At 43.8% G+C, this 26,030-nt stretch overlaps 1 protein-coding gene across 20 annotated transcripts in view; it reads left to right on the top strand.

Annotated features, from left to right (window-relative positions):
- Positions 1-26,030, top strand: part of TCF4 (transcription factor 4) — a 522,418-nt gene that overhangs the window by 452,027 nt on the left and 44,361 nt on the right. For 15 of the 20 annotated variants that reach the window (XR_009761187.1, XM_061614925.1, XM_061614994.1 and 12 more), the window contains 4 exons: positions 700-767; positions 7,790-7,868; positions 10,520-10,596; positions 20,076-20,279. Coding sequence is in view for 19 of the 20 variants with exons in the window: in XM_061614925.1 (XP_061470909.1) it covers positions 700-767; positions 7,790-7,868; positions 10,520-10,596; positions 20,076-20,279 (428 nt within the window). In the remaining variant the exon portion in view is untranslated. The remainder of the gene's footprint in view (positions 1-699; positions 768-7,789; positions 7,869-10,519; positions 10,597-20,075; positions 20,280-26,030) is intronic. The other 5 variants (XM_061614933.1, XM_061614949.1, XM_061615080.1 and 2 more) reach the window with 2 other exon arrangements.

The following is a 26,030-nucleotide window of genomic DNA, read 5'->3' as shown; positions in this document are numbered from 1 at the left end:
TCCATGTTATTGTAAGTCGCCTAGAGTGTCCGCTCACCCGGACAGATAGGCGACCAATAAATAGAATTTATTATTATTATTATTAGGTTTGAGGCAGCAATTAAGTCCTTTCTATGAGATTAAGACTGCCATCTAGCAGGGGTAGCCAAAATGGTGCCCTCCAGAAGTTAGTGATCTATGACTTGCATTATCCCCGACCTTTGGCCATGCATCTGGAGGGCACCATGTTGGCTACTCTGTATAGATAGGCTTGGACTTTTTGTGCTCTCCCATGCAGCATCTGAAACTTAAAAGCAGTAGAACAAAACCTCTGTGCCCCCTTATTGCTGGGAGCAGTGTATGTAGGAGAACTTGTAGTTATTTCCAAGGTCTTCTTTTCAGTTGATCAGCAGATGAAGAAGCACAGGAGAGAATGCATCCAAGGTCCACTCCATTATCTTTCCCAGGGGCAATCATGAAAGTGGCAGGGGAGGTGCAATGTCTGAATACTCCCCTAAGAATACAAAGTATATCCTTTGGGTGTTCAGCATGCATAAGGAACTTCAGTTCTTGGTATGAGATCTACCATGGCAAACAAAATTAATGCTAATTAAAGGTCCACCAGCATTTAAATGCAATTGAATTACGAATGCCTGGACCAAGAATAGAAAATGGGATTATTTCTCTCCCTTTCTTTATGTTTGTTCTTTTCTTTTTCAGCAAACAGAGGAAGTGGAGCAGCAGGAAGTTCACAGACAGGCGATGCACTGGGGAAAGCACTTGCATCTGTAAGGAAATACTTTGGGATCATTTGCGTAGCATGAACTTGATTCAGAATCGGTTACCAAATATTTAGGAACATGAGCACCGAACAGAATAGATTACATCACTGCCAGTTAAAATAATTATTTAATCCAATAGTAATGTTGTACTACAATATATGAAGCTTTCTGGGGTGAATTGTTGATTCCACAGCGTGCCTTGCAATCTTCCATTCACTAGACTACCATGAAAACTGAATAGCAAGAATTATTCTAAGTATTGTCTCTCATGTTACATTTGAAAGACAGTGTGGCTGCTTGGGTGTTCACATGTGTGAAAACCCAGGAGACATTTTTACTAAAAACTTAAATCAGTTTTCATCCAGTTTCAGTTATGTATTTTCAGCCAAGAAACTCTGGGGATTTTAGTTCTTGTGAGGGTGATGAACATCCCTATTCCATGTCACAGAATTAATTTCCAGGGTTCTTTGGGAGGAAGTCATGATGGTGAATCCAATTTAAGTTTGTAGAGTAGCCATACCTTGAGCTATAATGCTTGTGTTGATCTCGCAGACTGGACGGTCTGTGGTCAGAGTTGTCCCAGCACAAATCCTCTCCACAAGAATGAGTGCAGCTGTGACTTTCAAATGTAATTTGAGCAGCGAGCCAGAGAAAGGATTCATTGGGAAGGGATTTGGCTTTCCATTTTGTGTTTTCCTTTCTAACCTCAGGGGCCTTTAAACATTGCCCTAACTGTGCTCAAGCTTCTTTTCTTTGAGCAACTCCTGCAGGACTGAGACCCATTTCTAATAACTCACTCACATGGGCAAGGAGACTGATTCCATGGGTCTTTCCTGCAGAATTGACACCATCTGCTGTGGTGCTGATTCTGTGGTGAGACACTGTGCCTTCAGCCCCTATTCATGTGTCCGAGTTTTGTAAATATTAGGCTCTCTGTGCAGGAACTACTCTAGAGAAAGCAGCTCTTGCACAGCCAGGGTAATGTTTAAATGCCTCCTCCCCCCATCTGTTTCTTTGCAGTGGTTGATATTTAAAAGCCAGTGTTAAAACTCAGTTTGTCATGCTCATTTTCCTGTCCCAAATCCTCATTTTATTTATTTATTTCCCAGCCTCAGATCTGGATAACACTTCTTTATGCCACAAAACATCGGTGTTTGCTGACTTTTAATAGAGCAACTTATTTTCTGGGCAGAGTGGGTTCCACTGAGTTCTCATGAGAATTGGCATTTTCAGCTAACATGTTTTACATAGCCAAAAAAAAAAAAACATGCTAGCACAATCCCCATATAATACATACAGTACAAAAAAAATGTACCTTAACTGGTGCCCTGAGGCATTGATTTAACAGAGGAGATGGTCGAGGGTTAATTACTGTAATTGCCTATAGATGATTCAAAGGAAGTGTTCACATATATGCAGCTTAAATGGTAGCCAGTATGGTTTCCCAGCATGTGGCCCATTATTTAATCGTTTGACATGATAACCATGTCATAAGCGAAAACAGAAGTTTGCTAGATAGGGCTGGAGGACATTCCTGATTAGGGATGGCTCCTCCTACTGGTCGTGACAGGCAGGGTCTTGAAACTTCTTAGTCTCCTCTCCAGGAGGAGGAGTCATTCCGCTCTCCAGACTGGCCCTGCCTGCGGCCTGTGAAGGTTGGGTCTTTTCTTCTCTCTGCTCAGAACTTCCTTTTACTTCTGTTTTTTTTTTTTTTTGCTGTTTTTTCTGCTTTTTGTCGTTCTCCTCTCCTTAATGTCAGCTATTTCTCTCTTCTGTCTCCATCCTTTACTGTTTTCTCCCCCCCCCGCCCTCCTTAACATCATGGGTCCAGGGGCTTGGGAGGATCGTTCAGTCCAGCTGGGCAGTTTGGCGCCGTGTGAGGCGTTCTTGACAGCAACGGAGCATGGCTAGCCACAGTGTTGCAGTCGAGGGGCGAAATAAAACACAGAGATGTCAGCTTGAGTTGAACAAGGGCCACTTTATTAAATTACATTAAACAAAAACCCAATTTAAAGTGACCTGCAGAAGGAAAACCTAGATGCGGGAACTGTCTATAAGCAAGTATCTTGCCATACAGCTCTCGGGCGACCAGCCCCTGCCGGAGGAAGGGCAAGCCCATGTGCTTACCTTTACCCAGGCCACACCTAGTAGGTGAGTAGGGGGGCCTTCCTACGTCATCCCCACCCAGGGCCGGATAACCCTTGGGTAGATGAGATAAGTTGGCCCCAGAGGCAGCCCATATCCTACCCTCAAGCCGGAAAGCTCTCACAGGCAGGCCTCCGAAACCGCCAATCACCTCCAAAGGTGCCTAAGGGGGCCACCTAGCTGTCCTTAACTATTTCCCTTCCCGCACTAGTGCTAAAATAATCTGCCCGGTAGGGCATTAACCTGCCAATGCAAATTAGCCAAAACCACCTATTGATCGCAACGCCCCCTAACCCGATCCCCTCCCACTCCCATAGTGTGGGGCAGGCAAAAAACCTGCCCGCCAACTAGGGTGGGCAGGATAAAAATTCCTACTCGGCCCCGAAGCGACCCCTAGGCACACCATGAAAGAGGGAGGGCGGGGTGGGCGTTGCGCGAGCAAAGAGGGGGTAGGAAGGGGCGGCTGGGCTTAAATAGGCCCTTAAGCCCCGCCCCCTCACGCACACGTCGCGCGTGTGTAATAGACGCGATGCGCGACTTTGCCCTTACAGAAGATGGAGGCAGCAGCTTCGCCTCCGACTGCAACTAGGCCCCACTCATCAGTTACACGGTGAGTGAGGCTTCATTTTCAGCAATAGCAGCAGCCACTTTTGAAAGGAGACTGATTTCTTGCTCCATGGAGCTGCGTTTTTGCCACACTCATGCTGAGCGAGATCGCAGGATCCGGCTCCCCCCTCCCCTTTCCGAAGAGAAGAACATGTGAGGTGAGCTGCCGGGGATATCTACCCCAAAATCTTATCGTGCCCGGCAGCAGGGGGTTGAGCGGCGCCCGCTACGGCGGTTCACCATTGCAGCCGTTTCCCGCACTTTTTTCCTAAGTGCAGAACAGCTGCGGCCGCCACTTTATGGCTTTGCCTGCCTCTTCCTCGTTCTCCCGCCAAGACTTCTGTTACACGGGAGATGTGATGGATTCTCGAGAGCCTATCACAAGGCTCAACAAGCTATCAGCCTGCACTCCACCCAACCCCAAGTGGGGGCAGCGGGGGGGTGAGTATTCCTGCTGCAGATATGGAAGTTCCTCCACCCCCCATTCTCAGTTTCTTAAGCTCTTGTATGGGGTCAAGGAGTTTATCTTTGTTGAAATCAGGGGCCCCATTTACCATGCCCTTAAACGTAAGCTGGACAGGCACTCAAGTAGGCAATCCCATAAAGGAAAGCGGAGGCGCAGATGTCACTCTAGCGACTCACGCAAGGAAAGGAGATATAGCAGTTTGCCATAGCAATACAGCTATACCAGACCCCCCCCATTGTACCCTAGCCATCAGCTGGGGTGGCACACACCCCGACATCAACCTGGGTGTCCTACTCCTATTCCCTGTCATATTGTGCAGGGCAGGGGTTCAGACAGCGCCCATGGCGGGAGACAAGGATCTCACTGGTAAAGGGCGCTATGAGTCAACAGGACTGATCAGACACCCAGACACACGCGTACCCCGCACCCACTATGGTCCAGGGGTTGCAGGTACAAGGACAGTTGCCCAAGCAGGTCTATGGCCAACAGGGGGCATTGGCTGATTTGGATGATTCCTCTGAATCTGATAGGGAAGAGGGGGAATCATCAGGAAAGGATCTAGAGGTGACCCAGTGCAACTTAGGCTCTTTCCCTAGAGGTTTTCAACTCCTTCCTCTGAAGGCGCACAGAGTGCTGCAGTTCTCAGATATTGAGGGGGGAGGCGATGCCCATGCCCAGTCAAATTCAGCGGAGCTAAAAAGGCTTCCATCAACTGATGCTAAGCTGGTTATTGCCCTCAGGCCCTTGATGATGTGTGGGATGCAGAATGGGCATTCCCATGTAAATCAAAGCTGCCTACTAAATAGACAAAGAAGCATTTTGTGTTTGCAGCAAGGATCCTAGTCTCCATCCTGGTTTGATGTTATATATATTCCCAGGATTTTAAGGGGCCTCCCCCTTGGGGGAGATATCCTTCATGAAGGAGACATACAAGCCAGGGATACTCGGAGCTATTAGTTATATTTGGAGGAAATCCCACAGATTTTCCTTTGGCAGCCATTTTGTGGGATCTCACCCTTTGAGCTCCTCCAGCAGTTTGTTCCAGCAGTTTGCACCCAGTTCTCGCGGAAACAGAAATCTGAGGCTGCTTCTGTTCTAAGTTTTCAGAAGATGAATTGGAATCCGCACCTGATATTTTACCCTTAGCTCTGGCCAGGCAGTTTTTCCAGTAAATTAAGGAACAGCCTGTGGCACCTGAGCCCTCGTCCCAGTTTCTAGCCACAGGGCATAAAATAAAATAAGGACATTCCCTGTGTCCTAGCCCTGATGCCAGGTGCTTAGGGGGACAGTGGATACGTGTAGTGTACTCCCTGGAGAAAGTGTGTTCCTTCTATGTGGAAGGGTTACACAAAGTGTCTCCCTTAAACCTAGTCAACCTTCCAGTTGGCTATGTCTGTTCCCTCCTCCCTCAGAAACATAAGGGGTGAAATATCTGGGAAGAAATCTTATTAATGTATTTCAGGTTTGTTCCTGTGGAAAAATTAGATTTTCCTCTAGAGAACAGACAGGGTCATGAGTAATCTGGCCTGAGATATTTAGAGAGCTGACTCTCTCTTAAAGGCCTGAAATGGTAGGCCCAGGGAAAGCTGCCGGGATAACAACAGAGAAGCCTGTTAGCTCCTCTAGGGGGCCACCGCCAGAAAGCATATACAGTAGGGCCCCGCTTTACAGTGCTTCGCTTTACAGCGTTCCGCTAATACAGCGGTTGTGAATTCTAGAAAGGCCCTGCTTTATAGCGCTTGTTCTGCTTTTACGGCAGTTTTTTGCCACCGGGTGCCATTTTGGTCAATGTAAGTCAATGGGATCCGCTTTACAGCGGTTTTTGTTTTACAGCGGGGGTCCGGAACGTAACCCGTTGTATGAGCGGGGCCCTACTGTCTAGTCTGGGGGTTCCCTGTTGTCTTCATACCACTGGCTCTAAGCATTTCCTTAAAGGGGTGCTTCTCGTTTCTCCATGGACGGTTCACAGATTTTCAACCTGGAACCTAAACTGGATCTTGTTGGCACTAGCAGGCTCACTCTTAGACCCTATGGCCACCTGCCTTCTGAACCCCTTGTCTTATATGACAGTATTGTGGTGGCTACCACATCAGTTTTTTATAGGTCTCAGAAGATGGACTTACCGTCTTTTCTGACCATCTCCTTCCTACACTCAGGTGCGTAGGTGGCACCTGTTGAACATTATTTCTTTATTTATTTATTGCATTTGTATACCGCCCCATAGCCTTAGCTCTCTGGACGTTGGGGGTGCTACACACTGGAGTTTAGACATCCCGAATCATCATTTGTATCTTTCCTGGGGAACTCTTAAGAGAAAGAAGGTGTTTACCTCTTCCATCTCTCTCTGGTTCAGGGCAGCCATAGCTCAGGCCTAAGAGGCATTGGGTAAGGACCCTGCAGCACATTCTGTTTGAGGGGCGGCTGCCTCTGCATCATGCAAAGGCGATTTCCCAATCATGGACATCCGCTGGGGGACACGTGGGCCTCTCCTCACACCCTCAATCAGATATGATAAAATAGATTTCTGTTCCCTAGCCGATGCCATGTTTGGTAGCAAGGCATTCCAGAAGGGGCTAAATCACTTGTTTCACACAGAGGAAGCCCACCCTGTGGGTGTGCATACTGCTATGTTAAATCCCTAATCAGGAATGTCCTCCAGCCCTATGTAGCAAAAATGGAAATTTTACTTACCATGAATTTCTATTTGTAGATAGGGCTGGAGGACATTCCACCCACCTCTCCTTCCTCTGCTATGGCCTTCTGGAGCGAGGGTTTGGGGGCTTGAAGCATTCTGCTAGCGTCTTACATTTTCACACAATGTCTAGTACTGCGTGTATCTCATTTTGTGGGAAGTTTTTCTCCAGTTGTCTGTTTTGTCTCTGGTTATTACCTTTTCCTAGTTACTACTTTGTACAGGTGTCTGTTTAATAAACGTCTTGCTCTGTCAGCTCGGTCTGGAGAGCGGAATGACTCCTCCTCCTGGAGAGGAGACTAAGAAGTTTCTAGACCCTGCCTGTCACGACCAGTAGGAGGAGCCATCCCTAATCAGGAATGTCCTCCAGCCCTATCTACAAATAGACATTCACGGTAAGTAAAATTTCCATTTTTCACCTGTTCAAGGCATTGAATGATATGTCGTGCCCCTGACCTGAATAATATAAAATATAACTTGTTCTAAACAGGTACAGCCTGTACCAAAACCTACATACCACCCAAGGTTTGTCTTCTCATAGCAACTGTACTGTTATATAGCAGGGATAGCCAACATGGCACCCTGCAGATGTTATTGGACTCCAACTCCCATCATCCCTGACGTTTGGCTATACTGGCTGGGACTGATGGGATTTGTACTTCAGCAACATCTGGAGGGCACCAGTTTCGTTACCTTGGCTTTAGAACTTACTTTAATAAACATTGCCCACTTATATCCCCTTCCTCAATCTTCACTCTGTTGTAGTTGTTAAAAGACGTTTAGCTTAAAATAGAGTAATTCTCTGAAACCTTTATATGTAAAGAACAATGTAAAATATATTTCCACGATAGTAAACCGTAAGAAGTACAATTATTATAAATATGGAAAAATGAAACCATATTACAGTTAGAACTGTCCCTTCAGCACAGCTGTCTATTTCTTTGAGATGTTACGATCATACTGCTGTTCATAGCATTTTTTTTTTGTCTTATGGGCTAATAATGATAAGGAAGCAGAGTTTTGTTTTGGTTTTTTTGCCTTCCCCAACGATTAGAAGTGCATCTCTGTCTGCACCCATTTGTGAATGGCTTTAGATTAATTCTTTATCATCTTTTAAAGATCTACTCTCCAGATCACACCAACAACAGCTTTTCATCAAATCCTTCAACTCCTGTTGGTTCTCCCCCTTCTCTCTCAGGTATAGTGGTTAAAATTCTACTTTACTGAACATTTCGATTTTATAAAAAGTAGTAGATCCTTAAGTGTACCCCTACTGTATAAGGCCGGAGAGCTAAGTTGTCCCAGAGACATTATTGGACCCCCGCCATCTTTCTATTAGGGAAAGATCGTTGCTCACTGGTTACATTCAAGCTGTTAATGCAGAAGTCTAAAACACTTGAGAGCCGCTACCAGTCAGTGTTGTCAGTACTAAGCTAGAAGGGCCAATGATCTGAGTAAGTATAAAGCAGCTTCCTATGTTCCTAATAATACACAGAAGCTGAATTTTGTACTTGTATAGGTGGAACAAAAATATATTGGAAGCCACTTTTTCTGATGCGACACAAATTCGTTTTCTAGCAATCTACACTAATAAGCAATCCTAACATTTGCTGTTGAATTCCCAAGATCATTTCATTACAAGAAAATGGAAAGGAGTCCTCAGAATGATCATGTTCATTGATCCTAACATTTCTAGCAGGGAAGATAGCCTCCCTTGGAGATTGCTACAGTGGCCTCTGTGCCCTGAATGGCCAAAATGAAGGAGGAAAGGCATTCTGCCAGAGAGGTTAAACCCAAGAGTGCAAAACTTGCCAAGCCTACACAAATCAGGTGTGAATTCCACTGCATTCTAACCAGCTCAGTTTATCAACCCTTTCTCTTCCCGCCCCCACCCCCTGCCCTTTGCTACATGGCTTACCGGGCAGTGGTGTAGCATGGCTCCAGTTTGCTAAATAATCTCTAGTGTGGTCAGTCCTGCTTAACATCTCTAAGAAAAGAGTGAGCTGGAGAGTCAGTAAGAGTGAGCTGGACAGTTAGGATGCTGAAAAATATCCTAACTGAAAAATATCCCAAGATCTATGGCCAATTCATATACTGTCTGAATTCATGTGTTTATCACATTGTAGCTACGATAGCTGAGCTAGGTCACGTGTAGCAAGGAATTTTTCTACACATGTAAATGAAAGGCCAGTTAGGTAATCTCCAACTCAGCTTACCTGTTTTCAGAAACCCTTCCATATTTATGCACTCAAGAGTTAAGGTGGTAAGTCCCTTCATTGCAGGGAGAAGTGAATTACAAAATGGAAGATGTTGTGTGGTTTTTTTGCAGTGCAAAATCTCCTTTTCCTTTGTTCACTTCTTCCTGTGGTGAGGCCAATCCCATTGCAAGGGAGGTATGAAGGCAGTGGCAAAGCAATAAATGCCATTGGATAGTTTAGGATGCAATCCTAACTATGTCTGCTCAGAAGTAAGGCCCATTGAATTCAGTAAGGCTTACTTCCAGGTAAATGGGAGAAAATAATTGTTTGAACTGTAGAAATTGAATAATCTGTAGATGACCCAAGTACTCTCATAGGAGATTAGCAGACATAAAATTCTCTATACCACCTCCTCGGTACTAAAGAGCCACCTAAAAACTACATCCTTCAGTGGATGGACTTATTTTTAAAAAATCAAAATAAGCAGAATTCAGCAGTCTAGACAAATGTTGTAATGGAGAAGAAAGGAAGACTTTCCTGAGGCCAAAATATATCAGATAATTCTATCCTGCAGCAAATAAAAAGTTAATGTCAAAAATAATGTCTTGAGAGCATAGGCTGGTAACCATTATCGTTGTCTTTCTCCAAAATGACGTTTTGATTAAATATTCTGGAGAAATATAATTATACTAAAGATCAAGAAAGGACTTTTCCAAGTTTAGAACATGTCCCTTAATTCAGATTTGGAAATTGTTGATTTTGCTTCCATGTATATCCTAAAAGTTCTTGATGAATGTGCAAGCATGCCATAGATAGTCTAGGAAAAAAAAGGTTGCCGGCTCTGCTCTTATTCAGAAAATCAGTTGTGTCATACAAGGGGAAAGTCACATTGTTGAATATCCAGATTATTAATCTTCATAAGCACATTCTGTAAGGGAGAGTTTCCAAAACAACATTTGATCCTTTAGTGTTCAGTGTGACTTCATTAGAAAACTGATACATTACACTGTTGACCCTTTTGTATTTCGCCCTTTTGTAGATCAGTGAAAAAAGAGATTTGGTTGGCTGAATAGAATTAAACAAATAAAAAGCAACCCCTTTCAATACTGGCCTCTGTGTGGAAGGATAAAATACTTTTATTTTGAGAATCAGTGACTTCAAATGCAAACATTTAGTGCATTAAAATGAATAGAGTCTAAGAAAAAGCAGAATGTAATTCAGAAAGTGATTTTTAAAAAAAGCCTGCCAAAGGTTTGATGACGAAGTGATATTGTCAGTGAACACTGATAGCGCCTTCCTCCATTGCGAGGATTATGGCATAGTCTGGCAGTTTCCTTAGTGCTTTCTAAAAGAGCGATTCCTGCTTCTATTGTTGACACCTTTCTTTCTGATGCAACTTTTAGTAGATAAAACTGCTAGTGAAATCTTGTATGTTAGTGAGTAGTCTGGGGAAACTTTGTAGTGTGTATCACTGAACGTTTGCTGCAAAGGTACTTTTTCTTCTTATAAACATATGTTTTGAAAGTTCTCCATAAGTGTTCTGTAAATCTGTCTAGGAAGAAGCATTTACATGTCTCCATTGCTATCCAGAACATTTGAAAAAAACATTTTGTTTGCATAGTTCCAATGGTAACTCCCATTTTACTATTAGCAGGCACAGCTGTTTGGTCTAGAAATGGAGGGCAAGCATCATCATCTCCCAATTATGAAGGTCCCTTACACTCTTTGGTATGTTTTTGAATGGTGACCTCCTTGGTGTTAGTATTTTATTTGCTGTCTACTTCTTCCATTTTCCATCCACTTTTCTAACACAGGTTCTCCTTTTGCTGGTGGTTACAACATCCTTGGATTTTCACAGTCTTTCTGACCATTTCCAAACTGGATAGTATGGCGCTCCACCCATAAACCATTAAATATTTTTAGATACATTTTTTCTGTATACTCTAGCTGATAGCTAGTGGCAAAATCGAACATGTAGAAATGGAGCACTAATTGCAGAATTAGATGCAGAAGACGGATGTTATATACAGAAGCAAGGTGCAAATTTGAAGAGCAACAGGAAGATAAAGAACAGGATGCAGTTGTGTTTTAGAATTGCACTAGTTTAAGACAGTGAAATCAGTGAAGGTTCAAAGTAGGTTAATATTAAAGAAACAATAAAAAGTTTATTTAAATGGAAGGATAAGACAAGTCACTCAAAAGCATATAATCAAGAAACCTTTATGAGATTTTTTTATTTGTATTATTGGCTTAGTCAGAGAGGTAAAGGATAATTTCAAAACCTTGGTGTGCCATCAATGATAATAACTTTATGTATTTGTTGTTGTTTTTAATATATATAAACAAAAAAACCCTAAAATTCAAGAGTCTTGGAAAGCTGTAATGAAATATGATAGTTAACAACAAATACTTCCCAACAGAAGAAAACAGGGGACTTCTGAGGACTTCAGGAATAACCACATAATACAGAATAATTGAAAACTCACATTCAGCATCAGAATTTTGCTTTGACTTTGTTTTGAATTACAGTACCTGGCCTATTAAAGATGCAGTGCCTCTATCATGAGAGAATGTCAGAAGTTATTTATTACCAGATGATATTGCTGTAAGCATGCATAGAATTAGTGGCTGCATTGTTCATCTGGCTCAAAATTAAATTTCAAATAAACCGCTTTCTGCCACTGGGTGATTTTTGCAACTCATCAGCATGAGATTGTGGTGCCCACGGCAAGTACTTTTCATGAGGAGGTTCAACTTTTGTAGTTGTCCACGTACACCAGGGTTACCCAACATGATGCCCTTCAGTTATTGTTAGACTCCAACTTCCATCAACCCCAGGCAGCATGGCCAATGGACAGGGACAATGGGGTCTGTAGCCCAACAACATCTGGAGGGCACCGCATTGGCTACCACTGACCCATACAATGCTCAGAAAGTATAAAACGTTTGGCTCTGAGGTCATCTGGTGTTAACTAGCATGGTAATCTCAGCACAAGAATTATGTCATAGTGAGGTAATGACGTAGATTGTAGATTTATTTATTTATTTATTTAAAATGGCAGCTTGGTGACTGTGGCCTAGAATTGGCCTCTTTCCTATAAAACTCATGGAAGGACTTGAGAGTGAAAGCTTTTTCTTTCTAGTTAGAGAAGAGGAAGAAGGCCTTTACTTGGCCAGAATCCAAATAACTTCTTGGTTAATTTCATGAAAAGAAGCTTTGAACTTCAGTTTTATGAACAATACTGCCCCTCCCTCAAAAAAAAAACCTACCCAGAATGCTGCATGGCAAAAGATTTTTGGAACTAAGGTGTTTTGTTTTGGGAAAAAATAACATAGCTTATGGCATGGGGAAGGAGAGGGGGACCTGCTGTTCGGTTGGGGGGACAGAGTGTAAAACTCCATTCGGTGCAAATAAGGTCATACGTAAGATAACTTGCACTAGATTCTCCACTCCCCAGCATATAATAATTTAAACAAATATATTAATATCAGCCTGTCCCATTTTCCCTCTGATTGCAAGAAGGACAAAGGCCAGGTTCATAGGACACAGTAAGCCAAAATATGACTTCCTGGAATGGTGAGAAAGTGTGGGCTCCCAGGGCGGTGTTTGCAGACAGTTTGTTGCTCCCCAGTCCTTTTTACTGCAGCACCGTGCTGAGCTATGCCAGCGTGTGGCTTAGCATAATTGTTAAGCTCTCTTCTCACTTACCATGAGCTGTAGCCATGGATTGTTTTCCATAGGAGGTATGCCATCAAGCGGGTAATAGCTCCACCTATCGTCCGAAGGCAAGAATGTTTCTGAAGTCAAGACTAGGGGCGACAGGCCCCTCCCACTCTCCAGTTCATTCTTGCCTTCGTCCGTGCAAGATCTATAGCTAGTGACTAGATACGTTTTGTGTGACAGAGTGTGGAGTTTTGTGTGTTTATTTCACGTTGTTCCCTTTCCTCTGTCTTGTCTTTTACTACTGTTTGTGTGTCTTTCCTGGGGAATTCCTTGGGGAGGTTCCCCCTTGCCTGGGTGTTTTTCTTCCCAGGACAAAGCTTACGACGCTTTAGAGAGATCGCGGCTGTGGTCTCTCTCCCTCAGTGGCGGACGCAGCCTTAACCAGGAGCTGCGTTTTTCCTAGCCTGCTCAGCCGCCCTTTTCGTGCCCTGACGATCAGGAGCCTGCTGCTGCGGCTTCCTTTTGTCTTCAGCTTTTTTCTGGGGTGGCGCTTGCAATCTCCCCCGCCAGGAGCCTGCTATTACTGCTCTCTGCCTTCCCCGACTCGTCCGCGGCGTTTAATACCTTGCCGGGACGGTCTCTGCAGTCCGCGGCTGCGGCTTGCCTGTTTGCCGATTCTTCTCCCTGCTCGGGGAGTTCGCTGGCCGCTCTGCCTCCTTGACGGAGGCTTCCCTGCATACCTTATACAGCCGCGTTTGCGTTCTATTGCAGCCTATTTTCGCGGTGGTTTTCCCCCAGAGCCTGCGACTGCGGTTCTCCATATTCAATGTCCCTTTCTGGTTGGACTGCCTCGCCTCCCCCGGATCGTTTTGCAGCAATTTAAATCTCGCTGCGACGGTTGCTAGCAGGCTGCGGCGGTGGCTTGCTCCCAGTGTCCCTGGCTCTGCCCAATTACTAGGGGATTTTTGCTCCGTCTTGCCTCAGTGGCAAACTTTCTTTCCTGGCTTTTATAGCCGCGATCGCGTTTCTCAGCCCCGTGGCTCCAGAGCGCCTTTTTTATTTTTGGAAGCCATTTGTTCGGCTCGCTAGTGCTGCCCGGGGACCGCCATTGCTTCTTCATCTCCACAAACCTTTCTGATTGCCCAATTTTTCCTGCTCTTTTCGCGGGCGCCATTTTGTTTGTCTCTATTCAGTACTGCAAAGGGGGGTCTCTTTTACAAGGGCTGTGGATAGCAGAGCCCAGGCTTTCAGTCAGCTCCCACAGTGTGATCTACCTTTGTGTGTGTGTTTCAGATAGGATCCTATAGTACTTCACAGGCTCCTTTATTAAATCTGCTGCTGCTGCTGGCTCTGGCAACTTCTAACCAGTACAATCTCATCGGTGACTGTTTCATCAAGACTGTGGCTGTACACCAAGCTGTTTGACCTGTACACTGTCCCATTCGTGGCCGTGTACTAAGACTGCGATACTGTACAAAACCTGTTGGAATGGTACATTCTGCCTCATCCATCGCCGTGTACCAAGGCTGTCGATGTTATACAAACGCTGTTTGAACTGTACGTTCTGCCCCATCCGTGGCCGTGTACCAAGGCTGTTGATACTATACAAAAGCTGTTGGAACTGTACATTCTGCCCCATCCGTGGCCGTGTACCAAGGCTGTTGATACTTTACAAAGCTGTTTGAACTGTACATTCTGCCCCATCCGTGGCCGTGTACCAAGGCTGTTAATACTATTCAAAATGGTTTGAGTGTACCAAGACTGTTACTACTGTACTGGCTGTGTATCAATGCTACTAACATTGTACATTCTGCCCCATCGTGGCAGTGTACTTAGCCATCTGCCAGTGCATTCTGCCCCATTCGTGTGCCGTGTACTGAGCCTGTACGGGTCTGTACATTCTGCCCCATCGTGGCAGTGTACTGATACCCATAGAAAATATAAGATGGCGGAACAGCCAGCGACGACTCAAACAGCCAAGCCGTAGCAATCTAAAGCGGCCAAGCATAACCACACTAAAGCTGTTGCCAAAACTAAACATCTTTCCAGCCACAGCACAACTAAGCGCCCACATTATGTCTCCGTTCCGGCTTCCGATGGCACAGCCCAGGAACAGTTAACGAATCTAACTCACTCTCCATTGCTTCCTCTGAGGAGGAGGACTTTGCTGGATTTCCTGAACAGCCAACTACCAACCTGCCCCCTCACATATTACCACCCAGGGCTTATCCATCGTCACAGCCCACTGGGCCGCCTCTACAAGTGCAACCATTTGTTTCACCGGGGCTACAGCTGTCTCATGAGTCTTCTATCCCAACTACATGGCATGCTATCGTTTTTTACTTAATCACAGTCACCGCCACAAGTCTCCACCATACCTCAGCACAGTATGGACCACTATGCATGTCATGAGGCTATTTCATCTTACTCCCCACGTCCCTTTGACATTGCCAGAGGCAGATGCATTGATGACGTTTCATATGGGGAGGAGGCACCCTTTGCTGTACAAACCGATGGAGACGCATGGAGTGCTCATTCGGAACACGAGGAGAATGCTTTTTATCCCCTGTTTGATGCCTCAGATTATCTGCCTCTTGCTCGCAGAGTATTGAACACCCTTGGTCTCCAAGCTACACAACCAGCAGCTACCGCTTCCGCTATTAAAGGGGCCAGGGTCTTGAAATCCCCCGCGCCAGCAGAGCACTACCTTCCTCTTGCTAACAGTCTTTCATCTCTGGCTCCTGACTTCACCAGCAGACCGGCTCTTCCTGGCATAGTCGAGCCAATATCCAATCTAGTATATAGATTCCTTTTTGCCGAGGGAAGGAGATTCCCATCTACAAGGCGTCTCTGAGAGCAGGCTGGGCTTTGTTTTACGCAAGAATCATGAGGCCACCGCCTTCTCCATGCGAGCTGCTGCATCAACTTCTATCCTTTCTAAGACATTGATGATGTGGTTGGATGACCTTTAGAGGATCCTAATCCTGATCCTGTATCTTTGAGGAGGTCACTGATAAAATTGCGCAAGACAGCGGCTTTTGTAGCTGATGCCACTTTGGACGCAATTCAACTGGGAGCTCGAGGTATGGCAGCACAGGTAGTCGCTCGGCGGGCCCTCTGGCTTCGTCACTGGCAAGCTGACTCCACAGCCAGAGTTATTCTATCAAGGGCACCTTATTCCGGATCAGTACTCTTTGGTGAGGAGGTCCTAAAGGCAGTGCTTGTTGACCCCAAGGACTCTCAAAGGCCCGTCTTGGCCACTGTCCCGAACGCAGATCGCAGGCTTTTCAGACGTTTCTCCTCATATCGCATGACCCAGCCCTTTCGAGGAAGGCGACCCGGGTGACGAGACCGTGATTTCCGAAACTATGATTTCCGGCCCTCCAGGGGATCCTAGAACGGAAGTTTCCCTGGCAGAGACAGCCTTCAAGAAGGAGACTTCCTGGTTTCTATCGACCTGAAGGAAGCGTATCTCCATGTGACTATTTGCAGAGCCCACAGAAAATTCCTTCGGTTTTCTTTCGGCCCCCAGCCTTTTCAATACCGAGCGATGCCGTTCGGCCTCTCATCTGCCCGAGAGTTTTTAGCAAGGCCTATGACCGGCCACTCAATTTCGACAAGCCACCTCCAACCAACCCAACGCATACAACATCTAGGACCGATATTGGACACCTGACAGGTGATGGTGTTCCTGACCCCAGACTGTATAAATTCTTTCACAGACGTCGCACGGTCTCTGATGTCCCACGTAACCGCAGACGTTATGCTTCTGTCCAGGGCTCTTGGGAGGTTGGTGTCCACCATCCATATTTTGCCATGGGCTCGAGCTCATACGCGCCTTCTCCAGTGGACTTTGCTACCGTTTCAGCAGGATATTGCTATGTCAAATCATCGAGCAATTCCCTTGAGCCATGCACTGCGTCTTTCATTCCGCTGATGGACGGGGGTCCGACATCTCACCCAGGGAACTCCGTTCAGAGAACCCCGCAGAAATGTTATCACTACAGATGCAGTCCCCTTGGCTGGGGAGCCCACTGCAACTCTCAGTTCGTTCAGGGGGTTTGGAACACAGCAGAACAGACTCAGAGTAGTATTGACTAGAGCTGAAGGCTGTCCACTTAGCTCTGCCCCATTTTCAGTCTCTGTTCCATTTGGACCATGCTCTCATTCGAACGGACGTGTGCCAAATCTCATTTAAACAGACAAAAGGGGACCAGGTCCCGTCCTCTACACATCTGCGCTCCCTACAGGCAGAACATCTCAGAGGAATTTGGAATGTGTCAGCAGACTGGCTCAACAGACAACTGGTTTGTCCGGGAGAATGGAAACTTCATCCGACCATTTTCCATCTTCTCCACTGTTGGTTCGGCGTCTTCTCAATTGCCAGTAACCCGGGTACTTCGCTCGATACCTGAACATGATAGCAAAAGCGGTGGATGCCCTGTCGTACGTTTTCCTTCCAATACCACTCTTAGCCAGAACCTTGAGAAAGGCGCGACGCGAGAGGGCCAATCTGGTTCTGATAGTCCCATACTGGCCCTGTCGATCGTGGTTCTCGGATCTCCTTGCCATGTCAGTGACGGATACTTGGACGCTCCGGGTCAGGCCAGATCTCTTATTCCAGGGTCCAATATTGCATCAGGATCCCACTTGGCTCAAGCTAACAGCGTGGCTTTTGAACGGGACATTTAAGATCTTCTGGTCTGTCTGATGCTGTTATTGACATTATCTTGGCCTCGAGACGACCATCCACCCCCCGTATATATCAACATACTTGGGTGGCAGTCTCCAAGGGTGTCAGTCTCAGCACTTCGATCCTTCCAGGCCACAACACAACAGATACTGCAGTTCCTTCATAGGGGCCTCCTGATGGGACTTACACTTAACACTTTACGTAGACATGCATCCACTCCGTCTTCCATTCTCTCAGTGTCCTACACTGATGCTCCTATTGCCTCGCACCCGTTCATCAAACGTTTTATGAGGGAAACCGCGTTACACTCACCGGCTGTATTCCACCGTTTTCCCTCGTGGACTTTGTCGAAGGTCCTACAAGCTTTACAACGCCCTCCGTTTGAGCCCCTTAGGACTGTGCCTTTACGTCTGTTGTTGTTCAAGGTCTTGTTCCTAATCGCGATCAACTCGGCGAGACGAGTTTCGGAACTGGGCGCATTGTCTTTTGCACGCCACCTCTGCGTTTCTACAAGGACTCTGTTGTACTGAAGACTGATCCTTCCTCCCAAGGTTGATTCAGTTTTCCATTGCAACCAGGACATTGTTTTGCCCTCCTTTTGTCCGAATCCTACTCATCCTCTCGAGAAGGCTTGGCATTCGTTGGAGGTCCGCAGGGCTCTCAAGACCTACCTGTCTAGGACTCAGGATATACGACAGACCGAGGCTTTGTTTGTATCCTTTCATCCAAGGTCTATGGGGCATAAAGTAGCCAATTCCACCTTATCCCGCTGGTTGCGGGCATGCATTACCTTAGCCTATGAGTCCAATTCCACCTAGCGTTACCGCTCATTCCACCAGGTCAGCGGCCACTACGGCTGCTTTTGCTACCAATGCTCCTGTTGCCGATATTTGCAGAGCTGCTGTTTGGTCTACCCCACATTCGTTTATAAGGCATTATAAAATAGACCGTTATGCCTCTGCCAATGCCTCTTTTGGCAGACGAGTGTTGCAACAGGTTCTTAATGAGGATTAGGTTGTGGGTGGTCCCTCCCTGTTATGGGCTGCTTTGGTACATCCCGCTTGATGGCATACCTCCTATGGAAAATGGACCATTGGTCTCACCTGAAGGGTGATTTTCATAGGAGGTATGCCATCACGACCCTCCCAGTCGGAGGATACCTAGATATTTTTTAGGAATTTTATATATACCTGTTACGCTATTTTATTACATTTATTAGTGAAGTCAAGACTGCTATTACTGTTATCTCGCTATGTTAGAGTCATATTATTATGAATGTTATTATGTTATGTTCTTGCTGGTAGGCCCTGCATTTTTAGATATCTCTCTTTGGACTCGCTGCGAATGAACTGGAGAGTGGGAGGGGCCTGTTGCCCCTAGTCTTGACTTCAGAAACATTCTTGCCTTCGGACGATAGGTGGAGCTATTACCCGCTTGATGGCATACCTCCTATGAAAATCACCCTTCAGGTGAGACCAATGGTCCATTCTAGTCTACAGCTCAAGGTTAGTGAGGAGAGAGCTTAATCATGAGTCCTGATTCAGATGATACACTAAGTCAAACCTTGGCCTAGCTGAGTACGGAAGTTAACAGGACCAGGGAGGAGCAAAGAGGCTGCGGACTCCTCTGTGGGAGCCCACACATTTGTGCAGTGTGAAGCAGGCCAGTGTGATCCACTTCAGAGTCATTCTTGAGAATTATAGAATGAAAAATTCTTGGTGGAATAGGCAAAGTACACATTGCTGCACTTCATTTTGTCAATGGAAGTTGTTCCTTTTTAAAATGAAGTAGCCCAGTGAAGCCAGACATACAGGTTTTTTCCCCCCAGAATCAATGCTACTGCTCTTTCTGACTCCAGAGAGAAGAAAAATGCAGTGGTAATGAGGGAGGCTACTCCAAAGAATGTGGCAGTGTGTGTGTATGTTATGGAGAAGGCTGAATGACACATCTTATCACAGGTTTTGTTTTGAGAGGTTGGTGTGCGTGTGTGTTTTAATCTAATTCTGGCTACACAATCAAAATTTGTATATGTGTAGTATACCTGTTTTAACTTGTGCAAATGTTCTGAAAGGCATTTGGGTGCTTGTGCTACAGGGAACAAGGCGGTAACTGTGGAAATGAACAGTAGCCAGAGATGTTCCTTCTCATTTTTTCCTCTGATTGCATGAGAACAATCAGCCCTAACAAAACTTGCTTTAGGTCACAGTGCACAACCTACTAACTTTCACTTGATTTTAACAGGCACCCTTGGGAATAAATGAATTTTGGATTGCAATCCAAAGTATTTAAACATTTTTAAATGAAATAGAAATTAGGTATTTCTAAATGATGCAAAATGTTTCCAAATCAGAGGGCAACATACGTACTGTAGAAGTTATGTTCATGAGGAATCAATGAACCTGTTTTGCCCATGAAAATGAAAGCTTTCTTTTTGTGAACAGAACTTTCTTCATTCCTTAGAGGACAAGCTTTGGTATCACTGTTTCATATAAGACATTTTACTTTTCAGTGGGAGAAAAAACAAAAAAGAACAGTTGGTTATATCCAAAGTTAGTCCTACTCAGAGTAGATCCATTGAAATTAATGGCCATAACTAACTTGGCTCAATAATTTCAATGTGTCTGCTCTGAGCAGGACTACCTTTGGGTACACCCCAGTTTTCATAATGTAAATACAAATTCAGAAATAGCCCACCTGTGGGCAGCCTGCTCCCCCTTCCTCTGCCCAAAACATAGCAACAGAGATCCAAAATGTGGAGTTCCTGATATCTGTGTGAGTTTTGTCTCAAACATTAAATGGCTCTTCACATTTGCTGATGCTTGTCTTGATTTGTTTTTCATAAACAAACAGCAAAGCCGGATTGAAGACCGCTTGGAAAGACTGGATGATGCTATTCATGTTCTCCGGAATCATGCAGTGGGGCCTTCAACTGCCATGCCCGGTAGTCATAGCGACATGCATGGCTTAATAGGGCCCTCTCATAACGGAGCAATGGGAGGTCTTGGGTCAGGATATGGGACAGGCCTTCTTTCAGCCAATAGACATTCGCTAATGGTAAGCTATAAAGATTAAACACTGCTCTTAAAAAAATAATAAAAACAGTGAAGTAATTAGGATTTTTACACTGCTTTTTTTCCAAGCTTTTAACTGGGGCACAATTTAGTCACTCACAGCCTGTAAACAATTTCGTAACTATGGCATTAGTATTGTGTTAATATTGTTGGTACAGTAAGTTGCTTTTACAACATATTCCTATTACACAAGCAGTACTTACCCCATGTGTGCTTTAAAGACACTTGTTGCTTTTATACTGTATTTATTTGTGACTCCTAATGGTTTCTGTTCATGTTTTTAAAATCTGATTGGCTGCCAACCTGTTACATCAATCCCTTATATATTTGGTCTTTTTGTGACCTATAAGAATGTAGGGTGGAAAAAGTATAATTGGTTGTATCAACCTAAATTCTCCTCAGAGAAGACGCACTGACATTAATGGACCTAAGTTAGTCATGCCTATTAATTTCAGTAGGTCTACTCTGAACATGACTAATACTGGATGTAACCCATTGTTTCTAAAATTATTTCCCAGAAGTGTAACCATTTTAATCCATGCTAGTTAGGCATGTTACATAGCTAGAAGAAGGGCTGTAGAGCATCTGCTTTGCATGCAGAAGGTCCCAAGTTCAATCCTTGGCATCTCCTGGTAGGGCTGGGAGAGAACCCTCTCTGAAACCCTGGAGTGCCACTGCCAGTCATTGTAGACAGTGCTGAGCTTAGATGGACCAGTGGTCTGACTCAATATGAGGCAGCTTCCTGTGTTCCTAGCCTACTCCAGCAAAAACAATGAAGAGTCTTGTGGCACCTTAAAGACTAAGAAGTTGATCATGACATATATTTTTGTGGACTACAGTCCACTTCATCAGATGCAAAGTTAATGTTATGCAAGCAGAAATTCACAGACATTCATTGATAGTTGATGAGGTTTTCTACTCTCTCAGGGTACCCATCCCTGCAGTCTCTGCTTTTTCTGGTTAGTGAGAGACTACTTAATGTGCATGCACTGTACGCAGATATGTGCTGTGCTACTTCCACTGTAGCCAATGCCACTGTGGTTTGCTTACAAACATCCTTTTCCCTATTTTTGGAGCAACTATCTTCTAAAGAATATATTTTCTGCAAACTGTAGATTATGCCTTTTTGAAGGGGAAAAAAAAGTCTCAACCACATCTGCAACTGTAGCTGATGGGTTAACACCTGAACCGTAGGACAGTCACTTTTCCATGAGCTGCTGTTAGATGGCTAGGGTAATTGTGGCAATTGTGTTTAAATCCACCAAGGTGCTGATTCCATGGTCGCTGCCTCCCACAAATTTGGACATCTAAACATGACAACATAGCCACACAATAACTGCTCACAGAAAAACAGCTTCCCTGCAGCCCCATTCTAACTGTGAAGAGCAGAACAAAAAAAGAAGTCCAGAGAGGGAAAGGGGAAGGAGGCCTGAATTTCTAGGTAGTAGATTTCTGCACAGATTCCTGCAGTATGCCTTTATAAATACTAACTGTGTCTCCACCTAAAAAACAAAGGTAGCCATGTTGGTCCATAAGAAAAGGCTCCAAAATGCACAGTTGGGCAATACCTTTATGGTCAAAATGTCAGAAAAGTATGGCTAGCTTTCACATGCTCCAGAACTCTTCATCAGGCAAGATGTTACAAAAAGGTGAGGGTGAGTCTACAAGCTGACCTTGGGGGAACTACATCAGTCTCATTGTGTGCTTTGTTGTTGTTTTTTCCTCATCCCTCTTGCCCCTGTCTTTGTGTAACATCCTGCCTGATGAAGAGTTGTAGATAACATGAAAGCTTGCCACATTTTTTTTCCTGACATTTTGATTGGTTCCCATAAAGGTATTGCCCAACTGCATTTTGGAGTTTCTTCATTTTCATGTCAGTCTACATAAGGAATTATTGCCTTATTGCTGTGAATTTTTCCTCTTTTTGTGATTTGATGTAATAGACTTTTTTTTCATGTGCCATCAAAGCCAGCATCTTGAAGGCAATTAAGAGATGTGATTTTAGACCAAACCTACATTAAGCATATGCTTCACTACTGTACTGAATTGGAGGATGAACATTTATTGTTAGTTAATGTACTTAAATCTTTTCATACAGTTTTTTTTACAGCACAGTATCAAATCTTGTTTGTACTCAACTAACATATTTTACTGCAAATATCCTTCATGTTGTTACGAGTCAAACCAGGATGGGTAGCGAAGGGCCACTGCTCAATGGTGGCGCAGCTGCTTTGCATATAGAAGCAGTAAGCAGTGATGATGAAACTATTTGGCACATGCCCCTTTCTGCTAATGGCTTCTTACACTGGGGAAGAAGCATATCTCAAAGGTAGAGCACATGCTTTACAGGCAAAAGGCCTCCAGTTCATTCCCCAGCATCTCCAGGAAGGGCGGAGAAAGACTCCCGCATGAAACACTGGGAAGCTGCTGCCAGTCAGTGTAGAGGTGGGGCAATGATCCAACTCAGTGTAAGACATCTTCCTATGTAGCAGGCAGCCTTTGAGGTAATTTACAACACGATATGAAGCAGCTCCAGGTTTAGCTTCAGTGTGGACTTCTCCTAAGACACAAAACTGGCTGCCAGTTCCTAATCCATGAGCCCTGATCAGGTGGTGAAGAGAAACCCTCTGATCTGTGAAAGGCAGTATTTCATCAACTCTTATAAGAGCCCTGGTGGATTATTTATTTATTTATTACATTTATATACCGCCCCATAGTCAAAGCTCTCTGGGTGGTTTACAAAATTTAAAAACATTAGACCAAAAGCCTGTCTAGTCCAACATTTATAGGGAAATGCGCAAGCAGTGCATGAGCCCAAAAGCACTATTGTTAACCTGTTGTCCTCAGCAATGGGTATTCAGAGGCATACTGCCTCTAATGATGCAGGTAGCATAGATATCTTGACTACTAGCTACTGGTAGCCTCCACAAATTTGTCTAATCCTCTTTTAAAGCCATCCAGCTTGGTGGCCATCAGTACATCTTGTGCTAACGTAGCTTAACTATGCACCATGTGGAGTACCTTTTATTTGCCCTGAATCTCCCAACATTCATCTACATTCGATGACTCTGGTTATAGTGTTATTTTTTTTTTTTTTCAATAATTTTTATTCAAATTTTCATAAAACATACAAGACAAAATCATAAAACATTCAAAGACAAAAAACAAAATCAAAAATAGTTAAACAAAAAGAAAAAAAGAGAAAAAAAAAAAACAAAAATAAAAAATAAAGAGTAAAATATTGACTTCCCATTTGTCAAAGATCAAATCAGTTATAAGTCTATAATATATAGCAATCCTGTCTCTTAAGTCATATTATAAAATCACTTTCCTCCAGTAGTTATCTTACTTAATCATCAAATCTCATAAACATTACTTTATTCTTTCCACAAAAAGTCAAAGAGAGATTTCAATTCTTTAAGAAATATATCTATCAATTTTTTTTTTCCAGATAAGCATATCGATTAATCCATCTCATTACTAATTATGATAATCTTATTGTCATAACCATAGTCAAAATAAACATTTCAATTAATCCATCACATCAGAATCTGTTAGGTTCAGTAATTTCAGTAGCCATTGTTCTATTATCTCTATTAGTTCCATTTTCCATCTTCCATCTTCAGTAGTCTTGTTAAGTCCAGTAATTTCAATATCCAATCTTCCATTATCAGTATTCCATAATAATCTTGCTGTCAAAGCCATAGTCATATAGTAAGAGTCTGATGGGAATTACCTCTATCCCAAATATTTTCTTGCCATCCATTCTGAATAGGTTGCTGAAATACTGCTGTAAAATCATATCTCTGTTCTTTTTTTCAAAATACACTGGGTCATCTCTTAAAAGTTTTTCCATTGTCACATGGCTGCAGTTAATTCCATAGATTTTCTCTATATTGGGCTCCATCACATCATTCCAGTCCAGAAGATAATCCATGCCATTGATAACTTTATCTCTAGAATCTTCATTAATTTCTTCAGAGATAACATTGAGTTCCAAACAATAGATTTTATTTCTAAAGTCCATAGACTCCAAATCTTGTTCCTGTTCCACGTTTGTTCCAATCTCCGGGATCTCCTCTCTCACAGGGACCCCTATTCCAGTCTCCAGGGTCTCCTCTCTCACAGGGACCCCTGTTCCAATCTCCGGGGTCTCCTCTCTCACAGGGACCCCTTCCAGGGTCACCTCTCTCACAGGGACCCTTATATCTTTAATCTCCTGCTTCATTTTACTCAATTCAATTTTCGTTATCTCAATCTCATCCATTATTTTCTGAAACATAGTTATTTCCAGATTCTCAGCCACTTTCTTAATTGCCATTTTAAAAGAAAAATATAGGAAAACCACTTCTTATTTCAGCAACAATTGGGTTAATACTCCAAACTTGGTGACATCACAGTATAAACAGAGCAGACAGCCTTATCTCTCCAATAGTTAAGTAAACAAAATGCAGTTCCCAGGATCGAAACAATTAATGGCAATCGTCAAGAAACAGATTCGTCAAAATAAAATAGACCAAAAAGAGAGTAGTCTCAAAACAGTATAATATTTTTCAAAATAAAAATCTGGAATAGAAATCCCTCTTCTGTGTGTATCTTTAGAATGCAAATCCAGGACAGCTTTTTGCAACAAAAACAGAGATAAGCTATTAATTAGTGCGTAGCAGAGAGAAGTTACGGCTCCCCAGTGAGATGTCAAAAACCGATCAATCTGGCAAATCTCTTTTAAACAGCAACAATTTAAGTCAAGTAAAAGAAAAATATAGAAAGAAGGGTGCTTGCCTGTTAATGCGTTCTCTCTTAGAAGATAAGATGAACGTTCGCTTTAACAGATAGAGCTTGCTGTTGAAAATCCGTCCCACCTTCGTCGGCTGGACCTCGTCCCATAAATTAATGAGATCTGGTCGTCCCAACAAAAATAGGCTTTGAGGTTAATCTCTTCGTTTCTCCCTACCCGGGAGAAGTTTAATCAGTCAAAAAAAAAGAAAAAACTGACTGATATATCTGAATAAGCTTCTTTTGAGGCAGGAGCCCGTCTCAAAAGCAGGCACAGGCTAAGTCACCCTTCCCGGAAGTCGACTCTGGTTATAGTGTTATGATGGGAGAGGGAAAAAAACTTCTCTCTCTCCACTTTTTCCATACCTTGCATGATGTTATGCACCTCTACCATTTCTCCCCATACTCATCTTTTTTTTTCTAAAGTAAAAAGCCCCAAACATAGTAACCTTTCCACACAGAGGAGTTGCTCCAGCCCCTTCATCCTTTTGGCTGCCCTTTTTTGCACATCTGAAAAGCTAGTTTGCTAGAAACTTAGCACAATCCTATGTGTGTTTACTAAGAAGTAAGTCTCATCGAATTCAGTGGGGCTTACTCCTGGATAAGTAGGTATAGGATTGTAGCCTAAATCTCATTTCTCCATCCCTTTTATTCAAGTCAGAAATCCTTTCCCCCTTAAAGACTCCTATGTCAGAACGATGTTCTGTGTTGGCTTACACTATGAATAATTTTTAAAGTTATCATTTTCTGTGTTACCTTTGTATTATTCAAGATAATCAATGATTGAATGTATGGAAACCCTGGTCAGGCAGTAGGAGACGAGAAAAATAATAATTATTGCTTTGATGTTGACAATCAAGAAATATAAAGCCTTTTTACAAGATGGGACTAAGTTGGTTGTGTTTCTGTACCCACTTCCACAAAGATGATGTGTCAATCATTTTGCTGTTTGTCAAGT

Source organism: Rhineura floridana, chromosome 1, assembly GCF_030035675.1.
Source record: "Rhineura floridana isolate rRhiFlo1 chromosome 1, rRhiFlo1.hap2, whole genome shotgun sequence".
Lineage (NCBI taxonomy): Eukaryota > Metazoa > Chordata > Lepidosauria > Squamata > Rhineuridae > Rhineura > Rhineura floridana.
This window is presented reverse-complemented; position numbering and strand designations above follow the sequence as displayed.